Here is an 18,323-nt window from a genome sequence, read left to right as displayed (position 1 = left end):
ATTTATTAATTGGAAAATTCTTTGAGAACATTCTATTTGATCGTTAGACGAAAATATATTAAATAGGTGGTCTTTACATGTCGTTCTTTCATTATAGGGTTCGCTCGATATAGTTTTGATTTTTTTTTTTTTAATTTTCGAATTTTCAACCTTTGTTGGTTGTTAGAGTCTGTTGAGCATATTCACACATGTGAAGCATATTGATGTATACTTTAATTTTGAGGTGGTGTATGATTTTTACAAAAAATTTAAAGTGTAATGTACATAAGTTTTGTAAACTTTATTTCATATTTATACTATCTAATAAAACAAATCACCTTTTTCCGTCTTGAAAAACCAAAAATACCCCTCTCCTATATTTACTAATTTAAAAATCTTTATCTGGTATACCTATAATACCCTTAATGAAATAATTTACAATATATATTCCTTAACCCTTAAAATAACCACCTTACCACCTTACCACCTTTAACATCAATTACTTTTACATTTACCACCATCGCCGCCCCCAACACCATCACCTCTACCGTTGCCGACACTACCGCCGCTACCACCTCCGCCACCCGTCGCCGCCATCATTGCCTTTATCGCCGCCGCATTGCGCGGGCATAAGTCTAGTATGCATCAAAAGGTGATGGTGGTCGGCCGGCGGTTCTTAATTGCCTAACACACAAGAATATTAAAGATGTGTTTGTTATTATTTGTAAAATACGTATACATGATTATGTAAATATAAAACATAAATAATATAGAAATTAAATGATATCAAATAATAAGATAAATAAGAAAATATTTAAAAATTTCAATAATTAAGATATCTTTTATTTGTTTTATAAGATCGTATAGAATATCTTTATTTTTCTATAATCCCTTATAAAACATATTGGACTCAGCAATCTTTTCGATATCCCATATTACCTCTAATTCACACATTACCTCTAATTCTATATCTCTAAACACAATCAAACAGACACTCTACCAAGATCTAACACACAATCACTTATTTATCTCCTTCCTATTTACACACGCATATCGAATCCTCCCTCGCTGTTTTGTATTATCATTATCGTTTAACCGCTCGCAACGCGTGGGCACCAACCCTCGTCTTACATAAAACAAACCCACATTTCCTCATTTCAACTTTTTATCTTTAAAATATCTATAATGTCCCCATTTTTAAAATCTTTCTTTTTTACAATTAACCCACAAATCCTTAATAAAATAATTTACAAACATGCATCTCTTAACTCTTAAAATAACTATACTACCCCTTTTACGTCAATAACCACGTCCTCGTCACCTAAGTAGTTAAGGACATAAATTTCGGTGTTTCTGTCGAGGACTCGTCTACGAAATATCGTTTTTTACGGTGGTATTTCGGTCATTCTAATATTAAATTATATATATAATATATATATACATGAATAAGAGCAAAAGATAAAACCTGGAAGTGCTGAAACAAAATTCACATTGCTGAAAACAGAAAAACAGATTGCTGAAAACAGAATGCAGAAAACAGATTGCTGAAAACATTCGAACTGAAAAACAGAATTCAAGTTACTGAAAACCAGACTTTAGCAAGCAGAAAACAGAAGTCCAAAAACAGAAAACAAAACGTCTACATGAAACTGAAAAACAATAAGATAGAAAGAAACTTATGTTGTTGCTTATATAAATAAAAAATTCAAAAATAGAAAGAAAGAAAAATAGATGTTGCCGATTGTTGTTTATGTTGCTGCTACTTCATAAAATAGAAATTAAGATACAAAATTACAAATCATACCTAATTGATGTTTATGTTGTTGCTGCATGAAGTCAGCTTGAAGTCGCTACTGCTGCAGCTTGAATCTTGATCCGAAAAAAATTTTACACCGAGAAAATCACTAATATCACCGAAATATAGATAGTTGATTTTCGGTCAAATTTCGGTCAAAACCACCGAAAATTTCGGAAACGATATAAAAACCGAAATTATGTCCCACCACCGAAAACCGAAATACCACCGAAATTTCACCGAAATTGATAACATAGCTCATCACCACCATCACCAGTATCGCCGCCGCCACTGCCTTTAACATCATCATCGCCGTATCACGCAGACATTTGTCTAGTATATATAATTGTGGCATGATTGTTTTATGCTAACATTCCCTTTTTCATTTAGAATTTGGATTATTTAATGAATTAATAATCAAATATGGCTCTTTGATAACTTAAAGGTAGAAGTTGGTTATTTTAAAACAGTATTATAATAAGACAAATAAGATAACATCTTGACCCCTAGATCATGATAAAAGTAAAGTTGCATAAATTCATAGAGCACAAATATATAAACCAATGCGACAATTTTTAGTTTAGAGAAAAAGTGTTGTTTTATTTGTTTTACTTTAATACATGTTATGTTTTATTTGACTGAGAATCCTTAAAAGTATGTATAAATTTCTAGGAGGTGATATTGGTACCATAACTTTTGATTAATTTACCGAAACAATGTTTTAGAAGCTTGTACAATATGTTATTAAAATTGTATAGTGTGGAAAGATTATCGAAGTCTATGGTACTAGTATCGTATCCCGTAAATCACCAATTATTCAATATATGGTCGATGGCTTGTCATTGCTTAAAGACTATCTTTGACAAATGTTAAGACTCTAGTATTTGAGTTCCCGTGATTGTTTCAAAATGTATTTCATGTTTTCACCATTATTTAGTAGTTGCTAGTTCAATTAGGATGGATGAAACGTAGCAGGTATCAACAATGTTCAATGGAATTGTCGTTGAATGTCTACCAGAAATTTATTTTAGCATGATTGGTAATTAGATACAAGGGGTTTTGATGAAATTCATTGGACTCGTAATCAGGAGAGATCACAAAACCGTCTGGGGGCCAAAATGGCCACTTTGTAAACAGATCTTTCACGAGTTAGTTGCTATGAATAGTTAGACTTGTGCTTGTTGGTCTGTTTGTAATGTCTGGGCATGTTCCATAGTTGATCTTTTAATTTTGTTTTTGTAAGCATGCCTGTTTGGTGGTTGCATAACTTTGCTTCTTTGTATATCTTTTTTTATTTATGCAGATTTCATAATCTTTCCTGTCTTCATCTACACAGATAATAAAAAGATGCAACAAAGGAATTTCCATGTTGCAAATAATGAACATTGAAAAGATAATTATGATAAGTTTGGTTCATTTTTACATTTGCAAAAACTGTAGTAGCCTTATTTGAGTGCTAAATATGTTTCTTTGTTATTGCTGAATGAACTAGTATTTAGGCCCGTTCAGCAAAAATTTAAAGAATATAGTGTATGATTGACGGATTGTTATTCGGTCTATTGATCACAATAAATAAGTGATCACTATAGTTACATACATCACATGCTTATAGTGGTTAATTCGTTGTCATTAACTGTTCATTGAGTACACAAAAGCATTATTGTTATTTACACAGATCACATGTTTAAAGTGGTTAATTCATTGTCGTTCAGACTGTTCTTTCAGCACACAATACCAAGTCCATATAGAGCCTCTGAATCATTTAGGCAATTAAAACATGAATCTTTTATTAATCAGACTCTTGGAATCATATATGACCTTTTGCACCAGTGTTTTTGCATATTGATTGAGTATTTACTCAGTTTTTGGTGTTTATTACAAATGTTCTATCAGGAATCTCCAAAAAGAGAATCATTGGAATGGACCGATGAGAAGCATAGTTTGTACCTAAAGTCAATGGAAGCTACTTTCGTTGACGAGTTACATAACTCTTTGGATATGCGAAGTTTGCAAACTCAAAGCGAGTCCTCCTCTGACTCAATGTCATCTAGGAGAATGCATACGGGCACCTATTGCTCTTCTGGCCAGGTTTAAAATTTGATACTCTTTTTTTCTTCTTTATTCAATGGAACTGCTAATTAAGATGGATTTCGTGACGTAAATTATATTTTAGTTTAAGGTTCTACAACATGGCTTTTGGTCAAGGATTAATTTCAGGAGTGAAAACAATGTGCGTATTGAAGCAAATAGACCCTATATTTCTTCAAGCAATCCATGGATTCAGCATTTTAGAACAAGAACTCGGCATGGAGCATTAGAACCCCCTTCAACTGAGGAAAAACTATCATTAACTGCAAATTCACAGGAATTCCCTGCATCCGACTTGCAGTTGTGCTGTCAAAAAACAAGTTGCAGTGATATAGGTTCTTCTACGCTATTAATATTCGTTTGCATATTAGAGGTGGCAGTTTCAACCTACTTATATGAAAACTCGTGAACTCATTGTGTTCAATTGGTAACGGGTCAAAGGGGTAAAGTATAAAGTTTTATAATTGAACGGGTCAGATGACCAGAAGTTACCTTATATGTATTTAAAGAGACATTTTAAATCTTTCTTACAAGAAATTAGATGAGAAGCATAGCATAGTTTTTGTATTCAACTTAATACATTGATGATTTACAAAGTTCAAAGTTCCAGATAGTTTTGTGTGGTCAGTCAACCAGACCTGTGCAGCCGCATAGTAATTTACACATCGTAAACTGTACTCATTCTGACCCGTTACCCAAACCATGTGACCTACCTGTTTTCGTGACCTTCATGGATGTTCACTTCCCAAATTTGGTTATGTAGAAGTTAAGCATGCAAGCTTGATACCGCTTGGAACCAAAAGTAGAGTCACAAGTAACCCCTTATGTAAAACAGCTGCAAAGCTTTACTTGGTTTGAGTATGTATGTAGTTTAATGCGTCTTTCTGTCAAATGCCTAACTGTCTGTTAGTTGGGAAAAAGTGAGAAAACTTGTGAACTGAAGTTGATGTTATTGGTAACTTGTAATATTCTTCATGAACTAAATAAATATTGATTTGAACCCTTCGACAAAAATGAATTGCTTTTATTAACAACCCCCAAAAAACTGCTCCTCTTTTAAGATAGATGATCACGGCCATATTAGGCGTTACATGAAGTATATGATCAGTTGATCACAGTTTTGACAAAAAATTGTAACATTGCAGAGGTGACAGATCAAAACTTTGTTGACGATTATGTGGTAGAAAAGGTCAACACGTTGTGTAACAAAAAGAGGAAGATTACTTCTGCAGTTTCTGGATCAGGCAATAATCAGGTAATATGCAAAATTGGTCTTAAAATAGTACTCCTTATATGTTTATATGCGATCATTAGCAGTGATGATCAAACAGACCAAATCAGGCTTTACTTTATTGTTAACAGATTATAAAAAAACTCGGTACAAGAAAATGACATGGTTGGAATGGTTAAGCGGGTCAAAAGTTTCGCTGATGTGTATGATATGTTTAAAACTTCTTAGGTCATTGTTTCTGAAGAAAACATATATGCTTTGAATTAGTATAATTTGTAATCATATACATTACTTAATTGCTGTCTTGATTAAAAAAGAAGACATAAAAGTGCCAGTGGTTTAGAGCCAGCCCGATATTTTTTGTCCCACTGACAGAGTTGCAGTTACTCGTTTTGACCTTAACCCATTTTTATTCGTTACCCATGATGCCCGATCTGTCTCTGCTTCCATCTCTAAAAATAAATGCTTATCTACTAGTATCTATCTATTTCCTTTTTATCAGGCCATCTCCTTTCAGCATTTCTCCAGTGACAGGGATAGCTGACAACCAATTTATAGTGTTGTAATGTATCCCACAGCACGACTTTTAGAGGAAGCAGATGGCATTTGAATCGTTAACCTAAATAGCTAGATGATATTAACTCATTTAAGTATTAGGCACATTAGCCTAGAGTATGTTGGTGTACAATCCTGTCACAGGAATAGTAAAAAAAATCTTATTAGGAAAAAATGGTATTGTATAAGATACATGTGATGATGACGATGCATACATATGTTGGCGATATGAACACTGGTGCACAAAGTCTTGATACAGATCAAGTTGTTAATCGTTTGTTCCATTTATTTCATTCAATTACTTAACGTGAAGACGCGTTCTCTTTCTTTCTTTTTCTTTTTTTTTTTTTTTTTTTTTTTTTTTTTTTTTAATATCCGAGCAATATCCAGCAAGCATCGTTTGTTTATATAAATGGGTTTTGCTGATATGTTTTCATATGTTATGATTTATTTATCAAGCAAAAAGTTTCTTTTAAAAAGATAAGTCCATTTAGTAATATGTTGCCTAACACTTGGTGAATGTCTATATTCGTGTTCGTTGTCGTCATGTCGTGAAGTAATATTGGATGCATGAAATCTGAGAAAGTTTCATCAAACATATTCAAATCAGTAATATTTTGCTACAAAACTTGACTTGTGAACAACTTTGAAACAGAGCTCATTCACCTTTTTGATGTCTTGAACATCTAGGAACCCTGCAACTAAAACATTAACTTATCATCTAATGAATGTGTGATTGCTATTGATATCACTACAGAAAAAAAATGCTAATTTTTTTTTTTTACATAGTATGTAAGTGGGTCAACTCAAAAGGATTCTTGTTTAAACTACCAGGGGAAAATCAAATCTTTACTCTTATTGTACGCAACGTAAAGGAATTTATGTCTACGGTTTGACTACTATGCAACATATAGGTCATTGATCTAAATAGTTATTGATTAGGCTTATCACTTGAAGTAAAATTATGCATCTTATGGTGTGTGAGAGAGTAATCCTTTCATGGAAAAAGTATTGGCTTGTGAACTTGTGATCTAACAGTGGATTACTTGTATTTTTATGTTCTAGTGACAAAGATGGTCCAATAGATTGTGCTAGTAAACATTGGACAAGGCCCAATTGCCTGTTTAGGTCATGCCGTTTTGAACACCTCAGGTAATGAATACATTTGCACACAAACTGCATGCTGTTAGGTTTAACTCATATTTGTTATCATGAAAGAACATTCAAGCAATCTAACTAAAATTTCATTTATAGCCAATTATCTCTTGTTAACGTACAATTTATCGATATGATTTTGGCTGATCTTCTTTGAGACCGTTCTTGTACTACGCACTTCATAGTGGAACGAGTATTCACCGACTTACTCTCCTCAGTAAGTGGAAACCTTGAGAGCTGTCAAAATCATTATCCTTGACCTGCATAATTCTGTTGCCTGTATATATATAGATAGATACCCGTTGCCAAATACCACTATACAATAATTCATTCACTTTTGTGACCATTCCAGCTGGCTTTTGGTGTTATTGCCCATGTACAACTTTGGATGGGTCTTTTGATGCTGAGGTGGAGTCAGCTAGGTTTTAACGTTCTTGTCGAAAAACTTACGTGGAATTGACAAAACTAGAATCTATAATAGTGATGGGGTTTTTTCCAGTCGTTTATCATATTGTCTTATTCTTTTAACTTGGAATTACTCTTCGGATTGAGAAGACGTAGCAAAGGGCACTTTGTTTGGTATGAAGAGGAAAATCTGCTTGATTTAGATGCCTATGTGATGTTTAACATCAAAAAGTTTTCACGAATATTCTTTCGGGGATATTTATAGACTTATAGTTATCAATTGTGGTTTTAATTGTTAATATGTCACTCTTGTCAAGTTGTTTTCGGAAGCATGTTAGATTGTCAATACTTGGTTTAAGCCCAAGGTTTTTGTTCTATGTACTTCAATTTCAAGCCCAAGGTTTTTGTTTAATGTACTATATACATGTGATATTTGATATAATTCATTTTGTCTGATACACTACAGCAATTTATTTATTTTCGATCCCAAATTGTTGTTATAGCTATGAATCAGGTGAACATAACCCTCCTGCTTTGATGTCAATGGATATGTTTACCTTATATAGTATGTGAAGGTTACAGAAGTGAAAAGACTCAAAAGAGGTGGGCTGGTGGTTGAATGGGCGGGTCGGACATGTTGGGTAATATGTCAAAATGGGTTTCTATTGTAAACTTGATAAACAATCCAGAATACATGAACTTGATTAATACCATCTAGTGAAATCCCAATCATTATATATCTTATAACAATCCTGACCCATATATAATAGCATCATAAAATCTTTTAGATATTTTATGTGACAATTTATCAATTAGGCATGTTATTTTGTCCCTTAACTTCAAAATTATGATATTGACGGCCTTAAACCCATGGCACACCAAAGGACTTAAGAGTCAGACTCTTAAATTCCTTTCCATCAAATTCCATTAAATTCTTTAAACCAGACAGCTCCATATGATACATGTCGCTAGTTATCAAGTCACACATGCATAGCCGGGAATTGTATAGTGTTTACTGTTTAGTGGGAGTTAGTCTCAAAACAAAAGTGTGCCAATTCAGATGGTCAATATTTATCAAGCAGTTTCCTCATGGCTTAATTTGTCAGTACACATGCATACATGAATCTTCTCAAAGAGCATTCTAGGAACTAGTTCTTGTCCTTAACCGCGAACAGTCTACGACACGTCAGGCTATGCTAGCGACTTACCGGTAACTACGTACTAGATACAGCCAAACAGTCGTCGAATGAGCAGTATAAAGATGTTAATAATCCACCAAAGTGGACCTGTCAAAATCATTATCTTGGCCTTGCTTGCTCATATTTTTTCATTGCCTGTAGATTTTATAAGATAGATAGATACCCCCAGTAGTAAAGAACCGAACCACTATACAATAATTCATTCACTTTAGGGATCATTTCCAGCTGGATTTTTGGTATTGGGGATTATGGACCCCAAAACTAAATCTTTTACTCCCATTCATTTGAGATTCTGTGTATGTACGTCGCCCACAAGTTAATTCCATTAACTTAGATATTTTTCACTACAAATTTTCTTTTCTTTTTCTTTTTGAAATACTTTTTGACCAGTAGCCCAATAGACTGGTTTCCTTATTTGTTTTGTGCTAAACTTCTTGACATTTGTCATCACTTCTCTAAGATTCAAACAAAGTTGCTTCCCTTAGGTCGAACATGGACATGCGATTCCTATACAAACCTTTTAGACTGGTCACATGCTCATACGATGCGGCGGTGTGGTGGTGATGACGGCAGTCGCCCAACGATGAGTGGCGGCGGCGGCAGTAGCAGTGCGATTATTAACGTAAAAATAATTGATGTAAAAGTAGTTATTATAATTATTTTAAGGGTTAAAAAAAATATGTTATAAATAATTTCATTAAAAATATCATGAATATATTCAAATTATACATTCAAATTAACGAATAAAAAAAGTCTAGCTAATGTTTGATGGATATTAGATAGCAGATCTAGAATTTTGTGATCATTTTTTAATGATTTTGTACTTTTTGTTTGGATGATTTTGAGTTCCATTTCTTTAATAACTTTAAATTTGGTTGAATTTTATTAATTAAATTGTACATTTACTTTTTAACCATTTCAAAGGTAAATATTTCCTATTGAAAATGAAAAAGTATATGGAGTATATCTATCATGAATTCATGACAACTATTCCACAAATTTACATAGTGAATTAAAAATTACATTTTGATAAAAGAAGTCCTAAATAAAATAAAATAAATATTAAAATAAAATAAATAAAATAATACCATGCATCATGAAAATTATCGTGCATCAATATATATATATATATATATGTTTGTACTTCGTGAATCTTCGTGTATCAATTTTATCATGATCTAATGGTTAAGATCTTATTCTATTAATTTTACTTTAATACTTGTTTTATAATAAACAACCCTTGGATAGAGATCGTATAAGCTACTTGTAAAAAAATGTCTAATGTTATGCTCGGCCACTTATTTTTTTCGCCATCTTCAAGTTTACTAGTTGGATAACTAAAGTGAAGGGGTATATATGTATAAACAAATTGTTAACTGTACATCAGTAAATATGTTTTAAAGTGTTATATAGTATATACAACTACTACACTTAAGTAAAAACTTCTTCCCATGATTTTGGGGTATGCACCTCAGTAAAAACTTTAGTATACGCACTCTTAACAGTTACTTTACATGTAAATAGGAATATATATTTTTAACACTGGTAATTTTTCTCACTGATTATGTAATTGGATTCCCAACCTTTCATGTAAATCAGCCATTCTAACTTAATTATTTTGCGGTATCACATGATGTAACTTTTGTCCCATGTATTATACACCACTTGAAAATCACCACCAACGGATCGTACATGAAAAAACAAACCAAGAAAACCAGGTAATATATAAATGTACGTAGAACACAAAACCACCCGAACAACGAATACTTGTCATCACGTATCAGCCATATCAAGCAATTTAGCGGATTTTTTAAAAAAATTGTCACAAAAGAAACTAGGAATAAGAGTAAGTTGTCAACAAAAACTAATTAAAATGTTGTCCCTATATATTTTTACATTGACATTTACATACAAAACATATATATATATATATGTTGCAAAATTTTGGCAATAAATTAAAAACTTGTCAATAAAGACTATAATGTTGTCCGATATATGTTTGACTAGTAATGGTATACATCAAACTAGCTTAACACCTCATCATTTCCGCCCTTTCCTAATTAACCGTTCACATGCGTTTTTCTATTCCAAACCAATCACTTCGTACCATTTTAACTTACTTAATTTATTAATTGAACCCCAAATATAAGTAAAGGACATCTAGTTCGTTCCGTGGTACGTACTATTAGTTGGCCATACAGTTTTTGAACACGTTGTATCCTATACTTTTACTTCGTACGTTGTAAGTGCATAAATATACAGAATCTGCAAATATATATATACAGTGTATATAATATTTTTCATATCCCATCATCAAGATTTGCTATCTATCTTGTTGCCATCTATTGGATGTGCATGGTGAAGACGTGACATGTAGAGTACTACGTGGCAAACAAAGCTAGGCCACTTTGCAAGGAAATAGAAAATTGACATGTGTACCAAAAGTACTAGATATTTGGGGTCTACACACTTAGCAATTGCCATGCATGATAGACTGTTTTGTTATATAATTCATAGAAAATTTTAAGAAAAACATGCAATATCGTAAAACAATGAAGATTATGTAAAATTTGGGAAAGGCTATGTAAAATTCAGGTGGGCTATGTATGTTTATCAAATTTAAAGGTTTAATTTATAACTTTTTTTAAAGTGACAGGTAAAATTTGCAGGTCATTTTCTCATAATTCATATATATGTACGTAAAGTAGCATAAACTCGTCCAATGCGACAGGCAAAATGTTTCTAATTAATTAATTATATTCGATGGTCTTTTGTTAAAACTTAAATACTGTATGATATATGTATGTTTACACATGGGGAAATTAAAAATTTGAATGGTACTACGACTATAAGACAGTTGAACTAATAACTTATTAATCAATCACATCACTCAATTTCATCAAATTGACTTTTGATGATGTCATCATTTAAATAAACTACAAATTAAAAATCTTGATGATCATTATTCAAATATATTATTATATTGATATTTATATTAATTTGTAGAAAAAGTCTCATTAATTTATACTTTTTTGTTTTCCATAAATAATTTACATTTTTTAGCCCTGAATACTTAATCTATATATATTTTTAACCATCAACTTGAGAGAATTCTTTAAAATTTGCAATCATTTAATTTATTAAAAAAAGTTCAACATATAAAATATTGTCTACAATTAAAAATTTATTTCAAAACCTAATGACTTATTAAGGGAGAAGGGAGTGGTGTAGTTTAAATCTCTATCCCTCCCAAATTCTACCAATCATTTTTATCCAACTCAATTTTCCTTTTCATCCCTCCCAACTATTTTTAATGGCATTCATGACTTCCCCATCCCTCCCAAAATTTTTTTTTTTCCTTTTCATTTAATTTAATCAAACTTTTTCTTTTTTAATAAAAACATATTTTCAATATTTCATTAAAATTAAAACATAAACCATACATATTAAAATTAAACAAAGTTCATTACCAATTTAGACAAATAAAAATTAAAATGTTCGACACATAAACAACATAAACGATAGATTAAACAACATAATAATCACTCATTAAACTCCCATCCATACTTTGCCGCAATCTCCCGCTTTTGCTCAATCGCCCACTCTTTGCTTCTTGGATTGGATGTCGCGTGTGGGGTGTTGAAAAACTTGTAGTTACTCCTCTTGGTCTTGGTAGTTTGATGCTCGAGTTGTAAGTCCAACAATGCTTGCTTCTTCATGTTCGCTTCCTCCATATTTTGCCTTTTCTTCTCCGCGTACTCCTCCGTAAAAGCGGAAAAATAACCTCCCCCCTTTGACGATGATGGCCCCACATTCTTTCGGCCCTTTCTTGGCCGACTACTAGGAGTGCTTGACTCATTCAAATCCGGCAACACAGTGGCATCGGCATTGTTACTAGACGACTCATAATTGCCTCCTTCTGACGACTTTCTTCGCTTATCTGAATGGGCCGAAGATGTTTGCCCAACTTGAATTGTTTCCTTCCACTTTGCTTCATCTTTCACAACCTTCCAAGCTGCAATACTCGTGAACTCCTTCCCGGTTCTTGTTTTGTAGTCCTTCAACGCCTCAGTCATCACATTTATATCATCACATCCACTATTCCTTACACCATCCTACCATTAACAACATAAACACAAATATTACTAAATTAACAAAATAAACTTAAACTTAAATAATGCATATATATACTAAATATTAACAACTACTAACAATAAACTTATAATATTAAATACTAACAATTAAATAAACGATATATATATATATATATATATTAAATATATAAATTTATAAATACCGCTTGGATGAAGCATCCATTGAACGTTGATATTGCCGTACACATGTTGCTCCACTTGGTGTTGAGGCTATCCTTTGTTCGAGTTGTACCATCCAACTCCTTTGAGAAATGCTCCAAAATTCTCTCCCAAAACTTATCCCGCCCTTGTTCATTACCGACTACTCTACATGTGGAAATATGAATCCACGCTTGTGCCAACGCCACCTCTTCTTCTTGCATCCATTTCTTTTTGTCAGCCCGTCTTGTATACTTCCTTTTCAGTGCAACTTCTTCCACTATATATACATATAAATATTATATTAACATATATATATAAACCGTAAATATATAGTATATTTATATATACATACAAATAAATATTAACACATATATATACATATTAACCGTAAATATTATATATACTTACAAATAAATATTATATTAACATATATATATATATGTATATATAGATATATAAACCGTAAATATATAGTATATTTATATATACATATAAATAAATATTAACATATATATATACATATTAACCGTAAATATTATATATACTTACAAATAAATATTATATTAACATATATATATACATATTAACCGTAAATAAATATATATAGTTTAATACCTATTTGAACTTCTTGTGTATCGGGAATGGCGTCATCCTCATCATCGGTGGGGAGGGGAGTCGGTGGACGCGAGCGGGTAGGGGGAGGAGGATTCGTTGAGCGATCAAATGGATCGAACGACTCCAAATCAATCTCGGCCGTTTGGTACCACTCGTAATCTTGGACGTGGGTACTTGGAGGAGGAATCATTGCGCGAGGGGGAGGGGGATGCATTGCGCGTGGAGGAGGGGGAAAATACGACGTATGAGATTGTGAGGCGTAATGATATTGAGGTTGAGTAGTCGGTGGTGGGTCGGGAATATAGTATTGTGAGCGGTCGACTTGTTGAGGTTGAATAGTCGGTGGTGGGTCGGGAATATAGTATTGTGAGGGGTCGACTTGTTGAGGTTGATATTGAGCCGTGTCTACTCTTCGTGGTACACGAAAATTGCCTCGTGTCGGTGCCGGTGGACCTCGAACATTTTTCCCCCTCCTTGGTTCCATGGATAATTTTGTGAAAGTAGAAAATGTGTTTGGTGTAACAAGGGATATAGTTTTTTGGTGTATTTGTTAAATAGAATGAGGATGTATTTATAGAAAAAAAGAGGGTTTTTTTTTTGTTTTTTAGCACCCAACGACTACTTTCTTTGGTCAAAGGACAAAAAATTTTTTTTTATTAGAGCAACGGTCGAATATTGCATGACTTCCCCACCTCCCAATGTTCATACCTCGCCGGGCTTATATGCCGCTACTCATCATGCCGCTGCCATGCCGAAGGGTTGGGGCCGGTGTTCCCTCGGCGGCATGGCATGCCGCGCCCCATGCCTTCCACCACTCCCTTCCCCCTAACAAATATTATATTAGATTTTTATAAATTATAAATATTAATTTTTTGTTTAATATTTAATATAAACATAAATTAAACTCTAGATACATATCTCAAACATAATAACAGATAACATCATCATTTTAAACACAATAGGAATTTCAAATCAAGAGTCCTAATTGTTATTAAAGAATATAGAAACAGTTCTAATTGTAATCAAATTATTATAGAACATGTGATTGAAAATAAACCTATGCGTGTTTTGGATCCGCATTATGATCAGATACATATACTTGAATGTCAAGTACAGAATCACAAGTATGTTTATATTTTAATTCTTAAATATTTTTCATAATAATATCACATTATGAGTACAATTCGTTTCAAAATATTCTATAATAGAGAAATTATTATATATAACATGTGTCTTGTAGAATAACTACGACAAACATATCAATCAATATGTCTAGGCTAATAATGACAGTGGCGAACCTATGATTATTGTACTACAACTTGCAAAATATAACACTTAAAACCATATTTCTACAAAATTATAATTTATGAGTTAAATGTATGAAGATTTAATATTAATAATATCGTAAATCCCGTGTCCAGTGTTGGACACGGGTCTAAAATCTAGTTACGGAGTATTTCACACCCACTTTTATAAAATACTACTGTTACAACTTACAACTTTTAATAACTTTTAGTTACCTGTGAATAAATTATAAAAGACTTTTACGTTTTTTGTGTGCATTGAATTAAAAGTTCAAACTTTCATTTGCATAGAATAGGTATTATAAATTAAAAAAATTCACCTTAAAAGTTAAAACTAAAGAAATTAAAGTAACTCTCAATGTTATTTTTTTTATGGGTTTTGGGTCCTAAATACGACAATATATGGGGGTTGTTATGTAAACAGTCATACCTCAACCAAAGGTAGAGAAACTGCTTCCAGGTTTTAACAAATATAGAAAAGGGCCTCCAGCTTTGTTGAGCATGAGGATTGAACCCTTGACCTCTATTTCCGAAAACAAAAGCTCCAACCACTAATCTAACCCATTTAAAGGTTAAAACTGTCTAGAATTTTATCCACCCTGATATATATGAAGGTTTAAAAATCTACAAACTTTAAACATGAATTTTCATATTTAATTTGTAACCCCAATTTTATTCTGTTAAGTATAATTTGCAAGTGTATCACACATTTAAGAGTAAATATATGATCAAAATGTGTGATGTCTTTATTTTTTTTGTTGTGGCTTAAGTTGGATAAAAATATCTTAGTTTAATATATTTTGAAAATTAATAAGTAATTTTTATTATTTGTTTATATTAGTTCAAAAAGTTAATATGTAAAATTGTTTTCATTTAATGGCATATATATCCTTACTTTCTTTTTCCTATAATACAAATATCTATACTTTTTTATAAAAATTATTCATCCCTACAAGTAGAAAGTGTTATTCAAATGCTACATACGAAAGTGTTAAATTGTCTTTCATAAACACTCACTATGAAAAAAGTTTTTATATATTATCAAATTTGCCCTTAATGAATTAATTTACACCATAAAACCTTATTTGAATAATTAACACTTTAATCCCTTATTTTTTCTAAATATTCTACCATCACCATTACATCAACCTACACCACTTGACACAACTATCACCACCAATAATACCGTCACCAACACCACTGGATCGGCATCCCCACCATCACCTTCGCATTGTGCGGGTACCATGCTCGTTATAACCTAAAACAAACTAGATGTTTTCATTTTAAAAAATTTAAATAATTCAACATTTTTTATACCTAAATTACCCTTATTAATTCCTTTCCTAACCCCACTTTAATGATTCCTAACCCCTAACCCATAAATCACAAAACACTGTCATCCCCTGAATCATGAAACTGATGATATTAATTTTTTTAAATATGTCTTTATCGATGAGCTCCTTAAAGTGGTTTTATATTTATTTGATACTAACATGAATTGTAAATTCGTTACATATCGAGGTACAAGTTACTTAAAATTACATATAAGAATGAGTTATATTCACATTGCTTGTATATCATCATCGTCACGACATTTGGCAAATTGTGTATTGACGCGGCCGCATCGCGCGTGCATTCATTTAGTTAGAATAAATATACCTCTTTTTTTTCTCCCTTCTAAAAGCCATTTTATTGACATAAAGTAACCTACAGACATGACTAACCCGTTACGTCAATAAGAGTAAGCTTTATAAAATAATTTACAAAACTCAAGTTAAATTTTGAAATTATTTACATAATTGGGTTACTTTCAATTTATTTTGCAAATATAGGTTATTTTTGACAAAATATAAACTATGTCCCGCTCACCGCACCTTTATTTTTTCCCTTTTTGAATTCTTTTTAATTATTATCAAGCTCCCATAGGACACATGAATAGATATATGTGTACTTCCAATTGTATTAGTATCCACCGAAGTTCCTATAATCAGTTAAAGAAATCTTAACCATTTGATTATAATCAAAAGTCAAAATTGAATGAACTTTTTCAAATCATGACTCTTGACTTTAATTTAAAGATTAAGATTTATCTGGCTTGATCCTATCCTTTATGTTGTTCTAATTTGTGGGGATCTTAAGCCCTCCCAATTCATTCTCATAAGTCTTAGTCTTTTTTTCTTTCTTTACGTACCTCGAAAAAAAGTCTCTAACTTATGCCTCCTATTTAGAGACTACTCAAAACTTTTTCAATCCACATCAACACACATAACCGGTGATAGATCAGCGAAGTAGGTTGTCGTCGTCCCATGAACCGACTATCCATGCGGACCATACGTATGAAGTTATTACCATTATGGTTCGCGCAACCAAGATTAAGAATAAAATAAAATAAATTGCATGAGGATTGCCTTTAGGAACATTTGACTAGTAGATTTTTAGGCGAAACAGCAAAAGAAGCACATCATACTTTGTCTTCTTCGTGGCACAACTTAGATACGTCTCAAAGAGTGACCATGGTCTTAGCCTATGCTTATTCGCCATGTGATGTAATATATATATATATATATATATATATATATATATATATATATATATATATATATATATATTCGGTTACTACTTTAGAAGACAAAAAAACTAAACTGATTTTTGGTCTTTGGAACACTTAATTAGGCCCCCCTAACAAAGGACATAGAAGAGATAGCGGACCATTGGTTAGTTAACGGACCTCAATAATGTTTACCTTGTTAGTGTGTGTTTTATATCTATTGGCTTGCTCTCCATTTATTATGTTCTAAGAAGAATATATCAAGATCTATACACCGAACCGGTCATAATAATTTCATAGACGACCTATCCTCCACTTCATGCCTTACTTTTGGGATGCATATCTAGTGGTGACCATGGAACATTGCAATATTGTATTACTATTGAAACTAAGATACGTGTTGAACGAGTGAAGTAATGAATTGTGTTTATATGTTTGTTTGCTCATAATAGAAATCCTTCTAGAATCGAAGTCATTTAATTAATTAGTCAAATTATTTACATCTTAAAGAATCGTCTTGACCTCAATGTATAGTTTAAACATCCTGTAACGCAACCTTGCATAATAACGTTTTATCATGTACGTGTTTATTGCCAAGAAGGTGGCCAATTATATTTATCTCTTGCTAATATGAGTTTATAGAGGTTTAAATTAAGAATCCATTTTGCAAGAAGAATCACTAGCAGTCTAGCACGGATCCGAATAAAACATAAGGTAATATATAGATCTCTTGATATTCGTGAATAATCTCTCACCTCTTTTAGAGAAAAAAAATAAATATAATCACTTACTTTTTTTACTTTCTTTTTCTCTTTCTTTTAAGATAGTGTCGTGATGTATACAGTTGTCACGTTATCTTTGAAGTCTCTATACATAGGCACAGATGGAGCCAGAAATTTTTTCGTGAGAGAACAATTTTAAAAGTTGTTTGTCATATTTATAAGATTCGTATTTGAGAATGTAAAAAAAAAAAAAATTGACCTCAAAAAAATTGCGTCCTTCACACCGGGTGTAACACTCATATTTAAAAATGCCAATTTGTTTTGAAAAAAAAGTCGCACGCATCGGACAAGGTCTTGTTGAATGAAAACATATTCAATCATAATACAAGAAAGCCGAAAAATATATCTAATATTTAACCTTTCTTTAAACAA

General features: G+C 32.1%; 2 protein-coding genes and 1 long non-coding RNA gene across 4 annotated transcripts; 2 read left to right on the top strand and 1 right to left on the bottom strand.

Annotated features, from left to right (window-relative positions):
- The first annotated feature begins 3,672 nt into the window (after nucleotides 1–3,672).
- LOC122580479 (cold-regulated protein 27-like) lies at nucleotides 3,673–5,908 on the top strand. 2 transcript variants are annotated; one of them, XM_043752751.1, is made up of 4 exons: nucleotides 3,673–3,862; nucleotides 3,948–4,197; nucleotides 5,008–5,117; nucleotides 5,596–5,908. In XM_043752751.1, the coding sequence occupies exons 1-4, from the start codon at nucleotides 3,731–3,733 to the stop codon at nucleotides 5,635–5,637; spliced, it is 534 nt and encodes a 177-aa protein (XP_043608686.1). In that variant the 5' UTR covers nucleotides 3,673–3,730; the 3' UTR covers nucleotides 5,638–5,908. The 2 variants fall into 2 exon arrangements, with proteins under 2 accessions (XP_043608686.1, XP_043608687.1); XM_043752752.1 differs by having other exon boundaries at nucleotides 5,225–5,908.
- A 793-nt stretch (nucleotides 5,909–6,701) lies between these two features.
- LOC122580683 lies at nucleotides 6,702–7,664 on the top strand. Its single transcript, XR_006320839.1, has 2 exons — nucleotides 6,702–6,800; nucleotides 7,156–7,664. It is a non-coding gene; the product is annotated as an uncharacterized LOC122580683 (long non-coding RNA).
- Nucleotides 7,665–11,949: 4,285 nt separating this feature from the next.
- Nucleotides 11,950–13,801, bottom strand: LOC122610589. The gene is made up of 3 exons (XM_043783566.1): nucleotides 13,318–13,801; nucleotides 12,705–12,979; nucleotides 11,950–12,522 (listed from the first exon to the last, which is right to left on the bottom strand). Exons 1-3 carry the CDS (start codon nucleotides 13,799–13,801, stop codon nucleotides 11,950–11,952), a joined length of 1,332 nt encoding a protein of 443 aa, XP_043639501.1.
- Between the last annotated feature and the right edge of the window lie 4,522 nt (nucleotides 13,802–18,323).

Source organism: Erigeron canadensis, chromosome 8 (genome assembly GCF_010389155.1).
Source record: "Erigeron canadensis isolate Cc75 chromosome 8, C_canadensis_v1, whole genome shotgun sequence".
Classification (NCBI taxonomy): Eukaryota; Viridiplantae; Streptophyta; class Magnoliopsida; order Asterales; family Asteraceae; genus Erigeron; species Erigeron canadensis.
The sequence above is the reverse complement of the archived record's forward strand: the minus strand, read 5'-3'. Positions and strand labels throughout refer to the sequence as shown.

Excerpts from the sequence above, each read along its gene's own strand:
- LOC122580479 (XM_043752751.1), top strand. The coding sequence starts at position 3,731 with ATGGAAGCTACTTTCGTTGACGAGTTACATAACTCTTTGGATATGCGA. Across the intron at positions 4,198-5,007 it reads AACAAGTTGCAGTGATATAG|AGGTGACAGATCAAAACTTT; the intron begins GTTCTTCTACGC and ends GTAACATTGCAG. Across the intron at positions 5,118-5,595 it reads CTGGATCAGGCAATAATCAG|GCCATCTCCTTTCAGCATTT; the intron begins GTAATATGCAAA and ends CCTTTTTATCAG.
- LOC122610589 (XM_043783566.1), bottom strand. The coding sequence starts at position 13,801 with ATGGAACCAAGGAGGGGGAAAAATGTTCGAGGTCCACCGGCACCGACA. Across the intron at positions 12,980-13,317 it reads TACACAAGAAGTTCAAATAG|TGGAAGAAGTTGCACTGAAA; the intron begins GTATTAAACTAT and ends ATGTATATATAG. Across the intron at positions 12,523-12,704 it reads ATGGATGCTTCATCCAAGCG|GATGGTGTAAGGAATAGTGG; the intron begins GTATTTATAAAT and ends TGTTAATGGTAG.